Source organism: Dioscorea cayenensis, chromosome 12, assembly GCF_009730915.1.
Source record: "Dioscorea cayenensis subsp. rotundata cultivar TDr96_F1 chromosome 12, TDr96_F1_v2_PseudoChromosome.rev07_lg8_w22 25.fasta, whole genome shotgun sequence".
Lineage (NCBI taxonomy): Eukaryota > Viridiplantae > Streptophyta > Magnoliopsida > Dioscoreales > Dioscoreaceae > Dioscorea > Dioscorea cayenensis.
In genome coordinates, this window is record NC_052482.1 from 16412166 (window position 1) to 16425647 (window position 13482).

The following is a 13482-nucleotide window of genomic DNA, read 5'->3' on the forward strand; positions in this document are numbered from 1 at the left end:
TAATTTTTTTTTAATTTTATAATAGTTTTTTATATGATATTTTACATTTATAACCTTATAAATTTTTTAAATTAAATTTTCTTTTTCACAACCCTATTTAAATTTTACAATGGTTTTTTATATAATATTTTATGTTTTACTCCTTATAATTTTTTTTAATTAAAATTTTTTCTCACAACCCTATTTAAAATTTACAATGGTTTTTTAATATAATATTTTACCTTTAAATCCTTATATTTTTTTTAATGAAATGGATATAAGAGAAGTCGGTCAGCGGAAGCATTATGGTTTATGTCAAAATAAAGGTCACAGTCGTTGGAATTGTCCCAATGCACCTGGTCCAAGTTGTCTTTCGTAATATCTGATTGTCGTTAAGGGCGGAACCAAAACTAAAATTAAGAGGTGCTGAATTTAAATTTAATTTTTTTAAATTTTAAATAATACTATTAATTCAAACTTGAGATTATAATAATCAATATTTTAAAAATATAAAATATATATCCATCTAAAAAATTTGGTTTATGAGTAAAATTGCTATCATATCTATATAATTAGGGATTAACTCAACTAGTTAAGCACTAAATTAACAAATAATGTAATTAAAAATCAACTTTAAACAAATTCATATATAAGTCAATTATTAAATACAACAATTATTCAACAAATAATCTAATGAATAATTAAAATTTTCATAACAATTAATCACAAATATATAACATTTTTTCACAATAATTTTCATAATGAAACAAATATTTAACAAATATCTAACAATTATTCAACAAATATAAATATTTTTACACAACAAATAATCACACAAAAATTAAAAAAAATTAAATTAGATATCAAACAAACGGAAAAAAAAAATGACAAATCCCTATAATGAAATTAAAACATAATCTTAGAGATAATTGATCAAAGAGAAAAAACTCACCAATCCATGAGATTTGCAATGTTTTTTTTTGTTTTAGAGATTTTGCATTTTTTAGAATTTTATTTTTATATTTATATTAATATCCTAAATATTGATAGTTATGGATTGATAAGTTCAATAAAAAAATCTATATATATAAAATTTAAAAATAAAAATATTTGATGATTTATGTTTAGCTAGCTATATTATTTATTATCACTCAACATCAAATTTATTTAATATAGTAATTTTATTATTTTTATTTAAGTAATTTTAAATAATATGAGGTTGAATTTTTTTAAATAAAGAGTAGCATCTTCCATATGAATTTATAATGATTAATATTTTAATCCCCCCTTAAATCCGCCAATGATTGTCGTAATTTTTTTATAATATATGTTATTCTTTTCATTCGTTTAGAGTATGATATGTGCTTTTTTTATATTGAAAATGATATATGTTAGAAATAATTTAAATTAAAAAAATATATAAGGATTTAAATGTAAAATATTAAATTAAAAAACCATTGTAAATTTTAAATAGGGTCGTGAGAAAAAATTTTGATTTTAAAAAATTATAAGGACTAAAATGTAAAATATTAAATAAAAAAAACCATTGTAAAATTTAAATAGAGTAGTGAAAAAAAATTAGTTTAGAAAATTTATAAGATTGTAAATGTAAAATATTATAAAAAACTATTATAAAATTAAAAAAATTAAAAATAACCGATGTGCAAAAACGTACCATGCAAATACCCTGCACGGTACATTTTTATGTATTTTGATGATTAATTTAAAAAATACCCATTTTGGTATATAATTAAAAAAATGTAATATTTTAAAAAAGAACCAGATTTTTGGGTGTGTAATATAATAAAAAAATCCACTCAATTTATTAAAATATAAAATAATAAAAATTCTCTGAAATTGGAAAGGTAGTTGGACCAAATGTAAAAAAAGACAAATCATATCATTCCATGTGAAAATAATAAAATTAACATTTATTAAAAAACTTTTGAAACAAAGATAAACAAAATAACTGACATATCACACTTTTAATTTGATTAACATGTTATACACTAATAAAATAATATTGAAGTCGCAATAAAAAAAAAAAAATTTGATCACATCGCAAAATAATAAAAAAAATCCAAATAATTTATTTTGACACAATTGCTTAACGCCAAACACTAGATTAATTAAAAAATATAATTAAAACTACAGAGTTACACGAAGGTAGTGTTTGTTTCAAGGGATTTGAATTACATGTAACTCCAAATCCTTTACCTTTTTAAAATCCGGTGTTTGTTTTGATGTATTTCATTTTTCATGTGCTTTTGAAATCCCATCATTGAGGGATTTTGGTTTACGGTCAAAATGACCGTAAAACCAAATCCCGGGAGTTCAAAACCAGTATATATGTATATGTATATGTATATATACAGAAATCTATACGTATACATATACACATATACATATACACATACACATATACATACACACATACACATATATGTATATGTATACACATACATATACATACATATATATATATACATAAATCTATACATATACACTTACACATATACATATATACACGTATATGTATGCACATACATATACATACATATATTTATATATACATACATGTATGTATATACATTCCCTAGATATACCTATTTATAGTATGTTTACATATAGAAATACACACACATATATATATATATATATATATATGTATATATGCACAAATATATACATATACATATACATATATGTATATATATATATATGTATATATGCATATACACAGACATATCCATACACTTATACACATATTTTTCAATTCCAGATTTACAAATCCTTCCAAACAAACATAAAATCTTATAATACAGTAATTTCAGTTACATCCAACCAAACACAAGATTTTACTGCACTGCATTTTGAAAGCCAAGTATTTCCAGTTATATTATAACTAGAAATTCACTGCATTTAGAATTACATCCGACCAAACGCTAATCAAACCACATCACTAATCACCGACCACTATTAAATTATACTCCATTAAAAAAACCCCAGAAAATTATAAAAATAGGGGGTGGCGGCTCCAAATGAATTCAAAGAGCCACACAGACACTAATCTCACTCTAATTTTTCATTTCCCAATTTACCCTCACCTTTCTCCTTAATTACATCCACATCCCTCCCCTTCTCCTTCTCGATCTTTCCCAGCTCCAACCCTAGATCCACGCCGCAGTAGAAGGACCCAAACTTCGGCGTGGTCTCGATCGGCGCCACGGCGATCCCCTTCGGATCGAACGAGAACGACGACGCTGACGCCTCTCCAGATCCCTCCACGGCCACTGCCGATGCCACCGCCGTCGCCGAGATGCTCGTCAGAGCCGCCGGGCAGGTTCGTCTTCTCTTCTTCTCTCGAGGTTCGGCATCGTGATTTCTCTCTTCCTCTTCATCCTCGTACTTCTCTTTTTCTCTTTTTTTGGAATGCTCCGCCGACGGGGGATCGACGGAGTGGTCGTCGGCCGCGGCGGTGGCGGGGATCACCGGCGATTGGGCCGCCATCGCCCTCGGGGATCGGAGAAAAAGGTGGGGATTTGGGCGTTCGCGCGTGCGGGTTTCTTTGCCTTTTTGTGTTTTTTTTATGTTTATTTTTTTATTTGGGTCTGATTTGAGCGTGGGTTTTTAAGAAAGGTCCCTGTGTTTCTTTAAAATGTTTGGGTTTTATTAAACAATCCTTTGGTTTGGTTTAGGTTGACAACGACGTCCTTCTTGCTTAGGTTTGGTTTGCCCTGTCATGAACTTTGGTTGGTCATTGTGGCATGGCAACGTTGGATTTGGACTTAAGTTTGGAAAATGATTGGGATTTAGTGATTTTTTTTAATTAAAATGAATGAAGCACGTTTTGTCTTATTGAAATAGTGAATCATATTAATATATAAATATAAATAGAGAAATATTAGAATGGGTGGCATGGTCTTCGAATGAGATTCTAAGGGCTTGCTTGGGAGGGGGTAAATGAAGGTTTTGTAAGATAAATTATGGACCAACTCTTATTTGGATCCAAGGTTATATAGAAGGTAAAGTATTTGGGGTTAAATGGAGGGTTGAAAAACCTCCATTTAGCCCTCTTTTTCAACCCTCAAAAGGGGGTTTGGAGGGTTGAATATTTTTCTAAATAAAAATACTCTTATTGAATTTAGATAATTACATTTATGCTTTATAAAAAGGTTTTGGTAAGGTTTTGAATTTGAATAATTTTTTTCAAAAAAAAAAAATATATAAATTGTCAAATAAGAATATTTAATTTACAAATATAATATTATATGTGCAAAATTAGCATAAATATTATATATAACTTAAAGGGTATTTTAGTAATATTAATATAAAACCTTACCTTCTATTACCTTCAATCCAAACAAGGTATATAACTTAAAACATTCTTTTACCTTACTTTACTCTACTCTACCCTACTTTACAAAACTCTTCTTCACCTCATCTAAGCAAAGCCTAAGACTATATATTGTCATTTTCCGGAGTTATAGTCCAAGGGAGTGGAAAAAGTGTTTTTTTGAAAAGCATAGTTTCTCCTGATGAGAGTCAGTGGATGCTAGTTTGATTCATTTGGCCGTCTTAATCAATAAGGATGGATGAGAAAATTTGAAAAATCAAAATCCTAAATTGAACTAAACAATTCAATTAATTGAACTAGTCAATTTGACTTTGAGTCAGGTATTTGAAAAGCCCAGTTTTGGATTCAGGTTTGGGTTAGGTTAAAAATTGGGTAATAACTAAAATGATTTTTAAATTATTTAATCTTTAATATAAAACTTTTTTTTAATCCTATAAAGTATGGACATTCTTAAAAAAAAATTAATTTAAATATAATTAGTTTTAAAATAATTAATTGGAAAAATAAATAATAATAATATTGATTCAGGTCAAGTTTGAGTTAGGAGCCCGATCTGGCAAATTGGGCAACTAGTTAATTGGTTATTCGATGGGTTCGGTTTAGATTAAAAAATTAGGTCAAAGATTTCTGGTTCAAGATGGATGCTCGTGCCATGCCGACCCCTATTACCTTAAGAAGAGAATAGCCGGGGGTACCTGTAATTCAACGAAGATTCTTCCAAGTTCTTCGGCTAAACCCTTGTACTCAGAGTTGCAGAGAAAAAGAAGCAAGAAAGGCCTTAGATCAAAACTTAGGAATTCTTCAATTACTTGAGAAGGTTCAGAGAGATCTGAACTATATCCTGAATTCAAGAGAATGTCTCCTTTTATAGAAGCGGAGCCTTGTTATGATTACAAACCTTACCCATGCCAGCTGTCTAAAACAAGGATATACTTAGTCATAAAGTGTAAAAATTAGAATTACTAAAATTACCCCTGAATTATTCTAGACTTTTCATCATTCTTCTAGAGAATGAATCTTATACATGTTAATCTTTTTCCATTTCTTCCATGATGGAGGTTGCATCTTCATCCATTTCTTCAGAGAGATTTGCTGGTTGGGTTTGTCATCCAAACCCTTCAGGTCGTCTGCCTGGTATTGGTCCATTGTTCCAGCTTCGAATAGCTACTCCATTAAGTACCCAGACTCTTGCAGTAATAGTTTCTCTAAGTAATTCCCAATTATCAGTAAGGCCTTAAAAGTTAACAAAATATTCAGTATAAGTGTTAACATCTCCTATTTATGATAATTTAAAAGGTCTTGTACTATAAAATTGCCAATGGGGTTTATGGCGACTCAAGAGTATATCATGTGTTGCAAGGACTGTTTTGAGGAAGTTAAGATATATATGATATGGGCTTCAAAAGGCCCTCCTCTAGCCTATCCTCCTAGGAGTCCCTATAGCTCAGGCCCAAAGAAATCTGGAACATCTTCTCCTTCTGGGATAGAGAGCAATAATAACATTCCATTGTAAAAAAGCTCTCCAACATTAAGTTTCAAATCAAATGATCCTAAGTCAATTTTGGCTAATAGAGGTGGTGGAGCATAATTATTTTGTAATGGTAATATTGTGTATTGAACTAGCTCCAATCCTGGTCTTGAGCCTTTGTTCAGATCTCCTAATATCTCTTGAAGTATTGCAAGGTCATCATAGAAAGTGTTTTTTACTTTGTTAGAAATTAATAATTGCACTTCTATGGGTAATTTGTTTAACCACTATTGTCTAAAAGACAATTTCAGATTCATCATTGCTGAGAATCTTCTAAAATTTCTTTCTGTACTGGTGGTTATACTGTCAAAGTTTTCTTTTGCAGTTTATAGAGGCTGTGGAATTTTACTTCTTTCAGATTCAAGGAATTGTTTGTAAGCTCGTTCAACAGAATGTTAGGTATAGAACCCTCTCCATCCTTGAGGAGTATTGCGTTTTCTGACTACTTTCTGTAGGTTTCCCCAAGTATGATAAACACCAGCTTTTTTACCTTCAAAGATGACAAAGAACTCATAGTCTTTCTTTGCCTCTTTGGTAAAGTAATAACATAGTGCATTTAATGCACTTATCTTTGATGTTGTAGTAGAAGATCTCCATAATGCATTAATAAGTACTTTCTGTTGGGTATCAAGTTCTATCCCATAAGGAATTCTAAAATTTCCTTTTGCATCTTCTTTGAACTATGGTAATTCTTTACCTTTTAGGTTTTTTCAGCCATTTTCTATCTGTAAGGACTTGTCTCTATTATCCTTGATAATCTATCAGCTCCTAGATTATCCTTTCCTTTTTTATGCTCGATTTCCACTATGAGTCATGTTCTTGTTAGTTGATCACAAAAATTCACCCATCTGTTAATTGATAATTTTTTATTATTTAACTTATTATAAAAATGCACTATAGCTATACAATCAGTTTTTAGTTTAATTCTTTTCTATCATATAGAAATATTTTAAACTTTTCTAAAGAATATATGCATGCCATTATTTCAGCTTTATTGCAGTAATTGTAGTCTTATAAGTTCCATTGCAATAGCGGGCAATTTTTTCTGTTAAAGCTTATTCTGTTTTCGAAGGTTTCCATTTTAGGATACCTCCCCATCCTTCTAACATCCATATGTTTCAATAATTATATAGCTGTGTGGTTTCGGCAAAACTAAAGGAGGTAATTTGGAGATTACCTCTTTAATTTTACTTAACATCTTCCAATCTTGTGGATTAAATCTTCTTTCTCCTTTTATAGAGCATTTATTATAGAAGATCCTCGTGTATTTGCTTAAATTTGGAATATAGTTCCTTCCATAATTTAAAATACCTAAAAATCTTTGTAGACCTTTTAGGTCTTCTAGCTGTTGGCTAGGATATTCCAAGATACTTTTAATGATATGTGGTTGGAGTTGAACGATTCCATCTCCTATTTCTAATCCAAGGAAATCAATTCTAGAAACTCCAATTTCCCTTTGTTTTGGAGAGGATTAATCCTTCGGATTTACATAGGTTAAAAATTTTCAGTAGATGTTGGACATGTTGAGTTATTCTTTCAGAAAATATCAAAATATCATCTATGTAAACACAGATGAAATCAGAATATTATCCAAAAATATTGTCCTTTTTTCTTTGAAATATTGAAGGAGCATTTTTTAGTCCAAAGGGCATAAATAGCCATTCAAAATGTCCTTGTGGACAAATAAAAGCTGTCCATTCAATACTGTTGGGATCCATCATATTTGATGAAACCCTGATTTTAAATCAAATTTGCTGTAGACTTTTTTGTCTTTTATTTTCAGCAGTAGATAGTCAATTCCTAGGAGAGTGTATTGGTCTTTGTATGTATTGGCATTTAGTCTTTTGTAGTTGTATACCATTCTACTCTTGCCTCTAACCAGTTCCGAATGCTTATTAACTATAAATGCTGCCGTTCTATGTCGACTATTGGATGGTCTTATGACTCCTAAGGCCATTAACTCTGTAATATGTTTTTTATATTCTTCTGCCATTTTTGGAGAAAGTATAATAGGTTTATCTTGGATAGATATATCAGGATTTATAATGTCCAGTTTCTAGAGGATTTTGTTTTTCTGCCAATGCTGTAGAGGATTATTTCCAATAATTTGGTTTTCCTCTAATTTATTAAGCACATGGATTATTTGTTGTTAAAAATCAGTAAGGCTACCAATATTATAGAACAAATAATCTTGTACCTGAAACTCTGTGATGAGGTTCACCGTCATCTCTTCTTCCACCACCAAAGACTTATTGATTATTGGTGAAGTTTGAAGTATATCAATTTTTCTGTCCTTCTATCTTGACTCCTCCTTTAAATGAGTGTATAAAATTCATTCCAACTACAAGCTGTAATTCTCCTGAGATTACTGGAGTCACATAAGTAAGCGGTAGAGAATATTTTTCTTTGTTTAGGATAATACTTCCTGTTTTTACCCGTAATTTAGTTTTTTCAATGTCATTAAGACCATGTAGACTTACAGGTTGTGGAAGTTGTTCATAGCAATAAGAGGGTAATGCAGAATATCTGACACAACAACGGGATGCTCCTATGTCTAATATTGCCTTAAGTGGATAAGATTTTTCATTTATCTCTATGATTGCTATGAAATCTAGGAGATTGTTCTGGACGGCTGCTAGAGATTTTATATAACCTTCTACTTCTTTTTTTCTTCTATTGAGGCCATATGCATTGTCTCACTACCTTCTCCTAGGTGTAATCAAGATAACTGTGTGGCTATAAGTTTTGCCTCTATGTCTCCTTTTTCTTTTGTAAGAAATTATGATTTCTGTTCAATCTCTACTATATACTGTGCTTATTCTAATATAAGTTTTCTGTCATCTATCTTTGTGACAGGTAATATTTCAGGACCTAAGGGGATTTCTATCTGAAGTTTGAGTTCTGCACAAAATAAACATAATAAATTTTACATTTCAGATAGATTGTTCTTATTCTTTTTGTTGATTTTATCCTACAAAAATAGCAAATGTTATTGATATAATCAACTTCTGGGTAATGATTCCAGTTATGTGTACATTGTTGTTGTTCTTCTGTGAGCTTTTTATTAGCGCTCCCTAGATTCCAATCTACGAATCCTGTGTGAATCATTAGAAATGGTTCTGTAGGAAATAACAATCTTTCCTTTTGATCTTATTCATTGTTTGAAAAAGAGCAGATATCTGAATCATTGGGATCTTCACCATCATTTAAGCTTACAATATCCCATTGAGGATCGAGATCTAATTCTTCTTATATCATCATTCTTTGTCTATTGACATTTTTATTTTGATATTCTTTTGCAAAATGTCCTATCTCTCCACAAATATAACATCGTCATTTGCTAGGCTTACCAGTTTTCTTATCTATTTAGAATTTTTTAACTTGGTTGGTTCTAGCATTTTGTCCTTTATATCTAGAGGACCTTCTCAATGCTTTTCTTGGTTGGAGACTTTTTAAATATTGTCCTGGAACTCGAATGTTCCTACAGAAGGAAAAATCTTTAGCTTGGCGATGTAACTCATTAGTTTTACAGAGATCTTGTAAAACTTTATATGTAAAATCAATTCTTGGAGCTACTCCTACAGCCATGTTGGGAAATTTTTGATCCTATAGTTCTTGCAATTTTGTGTTGAAAGGAGGGGGTAATTTTCTAAAGTATTTGGATCAGTCATCAAGACTATTAATTTTAGTATGTTGGCAATGTTGCTAATCAAATCATTAATCAAGATTCAAGAACAATTCAAGCTCAGCATTTATACATTTTATTATTTTCATTAACAGTTGAAGCATTGTGTCTAGTTGTCTGTAAAGCTTAGATTTAGTTGGTGTTTAATCATGAATTAGTTGTTTAGTTATTCACATGTTACATTAGTGGGTGTTAGAAGTTATCATGTGGTTGTAAGCCTGGATGTAAATATATTACACATACGTTATTCAATGTGATCGTGATGTTCATACTTCATGTGATGAATGGCAGTCTCTATTCTTCACTAATCACTATGTTGTTCCCACTAAATACGTAAGCATATTTACATAAACTCATTCACAAAAACTCTAACATTGTGGTATCAAACTCAACATTAACTCATCAAGTCAATAACATAACAACATGGATGATGAATTTCCAAGGATATATTGAGTATGTGGTGACTAACTGTATGATTTAAGAGTTCAGATATCGTTATAACAAATTATCCTATATTCATTGCTCTAAGGGATTCACTATCTCTCACATTTCAAGTCTTATTTGGCCAAAGAGCTAAGATACATTGACTATAAACAACAAAATACATTCAACTCACTAAAAATAAGGCTGCCTGTCAAATAATTTTACAAGTGAAAGGAGCTTTGCATCAACCAGAACAACTAATGATACTGAAGAGTGAAGAGCAAGTATTTATTTAATCTGCTCGATAATCTCCTTGCAATAATCAAAAGTAAATGATATAAGCTTACCTTCAATAAACCAAAGATAAACAAGAGTTCGATTTTCTAAGCAACTGGAAACTGCTTACTGCTACAACAAAACAAACAAAAACAAATTAATAAAAAGCTGTTATAATTAATTTTGTCAACAATGAAAGGCCTAACTTTTAATTTATAAACACACACATCATTTATTCATTCATTGATTCACATATATTAAACAATTAATTTTGGAAACTACTTCCTTTGCAACAATGTAAAAAAACACACTTACACACACATCATTCATTCACTGATTCAAATATATGATATATTAAACAATAAAATTAATTAAAAAAAAACAAACAGAATAAACTCTCACATTTGAACAATTGAATTATGAACTGATTTTCAACTAGGGATGGCAATGGGGCGGGGCAGGGACGGGGCAGGCCTCTACCACCCCGGCCCGGCCTGAAGCATAGTACGCACCCTGCCCTGCCCTGCCCCCTCATTCAAGATTGCAATGTAGCGTTCTTTTTTTTCTTATCTATATTTCTAAAAGAGAACAAACTGAATTGATAGAGCTAATGTTAGTAGCACCAAAAAACCACACAAACTTGTGCAAATAATGAAAAATTGCAATTACTTTCCCTTCAAAAGAATTAAAATAACATAACACTAAATAACCAAAAAACGATTATGGGATTACAACAAGTCACAGCTGAAAAATTATGGGATTATATCAAGTTAAAAACCCAAACAACAAGTGTGATCCTTTGTATGGTAACCAGGTGAGACAAACCCACTGACCTAGTGCCCATTCTTTCATATGCTTTTTCTAAATATATCATTAAGAAAGCTCCTCAATGCCAAACAATACCCCAAACTACAAAACATTCTCAAGATGCATGCTGGCAGTAGAAAACTAAACAAAGAAACATATATATATATATATATATAAGCTAAGAGGAATAAAAGCTTATAAATCCCAATTAAAAATATTAACTAAGAGCTGAATTAAGTCAGAGAAAACTCAATCATGAGAAAATAAAAAATTAAAATAATAAAAAAACAGTAAAGAGACATTTTGCAGGAAAAAAAAAAAATCAAAGCATCAAGTTGAAGTTCATCACAAGGAGCCCAACAAACTATGCCAACAACAATCCCAAGCACCCAAAAATCACCAAATTATGGAAAACTAGTAAACTACCAAGTTATAAGTTAGTTCCTGCACAACACATTTGAACTCAATGCAAAAGGTAAATCATCACAAATAGTCAAGCAAACAAACACAAAAAAAAAACTTAGTTTCTTCAGTGAAGCCACAACTGAAAAACATCAAACAAAGATCATATAGCTGTTTAGAATCCTTTTATACAATGAAGCTCCAAGGACCAAGTCTCCAAGTCTCCAAATTTCTTCTTTAAATGTGAATGCTCAACTCTAATGATCAATTCTACGAGAACATCATCAAAATAAATAATGCTAAAAAAATACTATAAAAATTTTATGATGGCTAGAGAGAAGATAAATAAATTATAATACACCATACCAAATCAAGAATAATGGAATCAATATCATCTTCCTTTTCACAACTTGAAGCAATATTTGATGAAATTGAACTGGGATCTAAGTAATAATTAAAAAAAAAAAGCTGAGTTATTGATCAAGTTTACAATAGAAAGTTAAATTTTTTAAATTTACCTTCTAATTGATTTGATAACCAATTTTGGGCACAAGTCAATGCTTCCACCATGGTTGGATGAAGCCTACTCCGATATGTACTCAACAAATGACCACCAGTACTAAATGCTGACTCTGAAGCCACTGTAGACACAAGTATAGCAAATATATCTTTAGCTATCCTTGGTATTATGGGATACTTTATACCAGCTGTCTTCCACCATTGTAATATGTCAAAATTAGAAGATCTCGGGATAACATCTTCTTCCAAATATAAGTCAAACTATGACCTCACATGTGTAATTTTACTCTTCTTCTTCATGACAAATTCTTCACATCCATCAGGGACACTTTTATTCAGAACCAAAGTGGAAGTAATGTTTTTCTCAACTCCAAGGTTTGAAAACTGGTTTTCATACTCAACAATAAGTTTACGGCAAATCTTGTCTATTTTGTCTATTTCCATATCACAATCATCTCCATATATATTGGAAAACTGATATTCCAACATACATTTTTTGTACCTGGGATCAAACACTGTGACTATCCCCATTAATCCATGAACTGTAGTCCAATATTTACCAAAATTTTCAAGCATCCTTGTAGCCATTAATGAAATAGTCACATTAGAATCAGATAACCATTTAGACAAAGCCAATTTGATCTCACAAATCTTCATGAAATAAGTATTTGCAGTTGGGTATTTAGAACCAGAAAACATCTCAGTTACCTCATAAAATAATCGTAGCTTTCTGACAAGTAATTTTGCCATTTCCCAATCTTCCTCTGTTGGACAAATCTTGCACATTGGATCTCTTAACTTTGCATGGGTAAACACATTTTGTAGAATAAAGCTATCTCAGTCATCAAGTTTGCCGAGTTCCATCTTATTTTGCAATCAAGACACAACTTTTCCATAGTTGGAACACACAATTGTCGAGCAGACTCTTCAAACTTTTCCATTCGTTTTGGAGTAGTTGTCCAAAACTGAACACTTTCATGAATTCTATTAATGCCATCACCAATAACATTCAACTCATCCTCCACAGTCAAATGTAATATATGCACACAACAACGCATGTGGAAAAAACCACCTCCAAGGTTCACAACTCTGTCATTGACTGAACAATTATTCAAAGTAATAGTGGATAACCTTTTATCAAGCCCCCAATCCAAAAAAAAATTATCATCAACTTATTTGCAATGACTTCTTTTGTGTGTGGTGCAGGAACATAACAATACCTACATATACATATTACCAAATAACAATTTATAGGAATAAAAGTATTGGACAATAATATAATATATATATATATATAATTATACCTTAAGATACGTTTCTGCAAAGTCCAAGAGCTATCAATGAAGTGAGTAGTGAGAACCATGTACTCTTTCTTTTGGTGATCTGCTGTCCACATATCAATTGTAATTGCGATTCTACTATCATTCATCTCTATCATCTTTATTGTTTTCAACTTATGCTCCTTGTAAATTTTGAGGATATCATTTTTTATTGTGTTTCGGCTAG

At 30.7% G+C, this 13482-nt stretch overlaps 1 protein-coding gene and 1 long non-coding RNA gene across 2 annotated transcripts; one reads left to right on the plus strand and one right to left on the minus strand.

The window, feature by feature from the left end:
* Positions 1–2828: 2828 nt before the first annotated feature.
* On the minus strand, positions 2829–3629 carry LOC120273903. Its single transcript, XM_039280644.1, has one exon. It carries the CDS (start codon positions 3487–3489, stop codon positions 3052–3054), a length of 438 nt encoding a protein of 145 aa, XP_039136578.1. The 5' UTR covers positions 3490–3629; the 3' UTR covers positions 2829–3051.
* A 2583-nt stretch (positions 3630–6212) lies between these two features.
* LOC120273377 lies at positions 6213–8898 on the plus strand. The gene is made up of 2 exons (XR_005540513.1): positions 6213–6263; positions 8721–8898. It is a non-coding gene; the product is annotated as an uncharacterized LOC120273377 (long non-coding RNA).
* The last annotated feature ends 4584 nt before the right edge of the window (positions 8899–13482 follow it).

Coding starts and splice junctions, on each gene's coding strand:
- LOC120273903 (XM_039280644.1), bottom strand. CDS start 3,489: ATGGCGGCCCAATCGCCGGTGATCCCCGCCACCGCCGCGGCCGACGAC.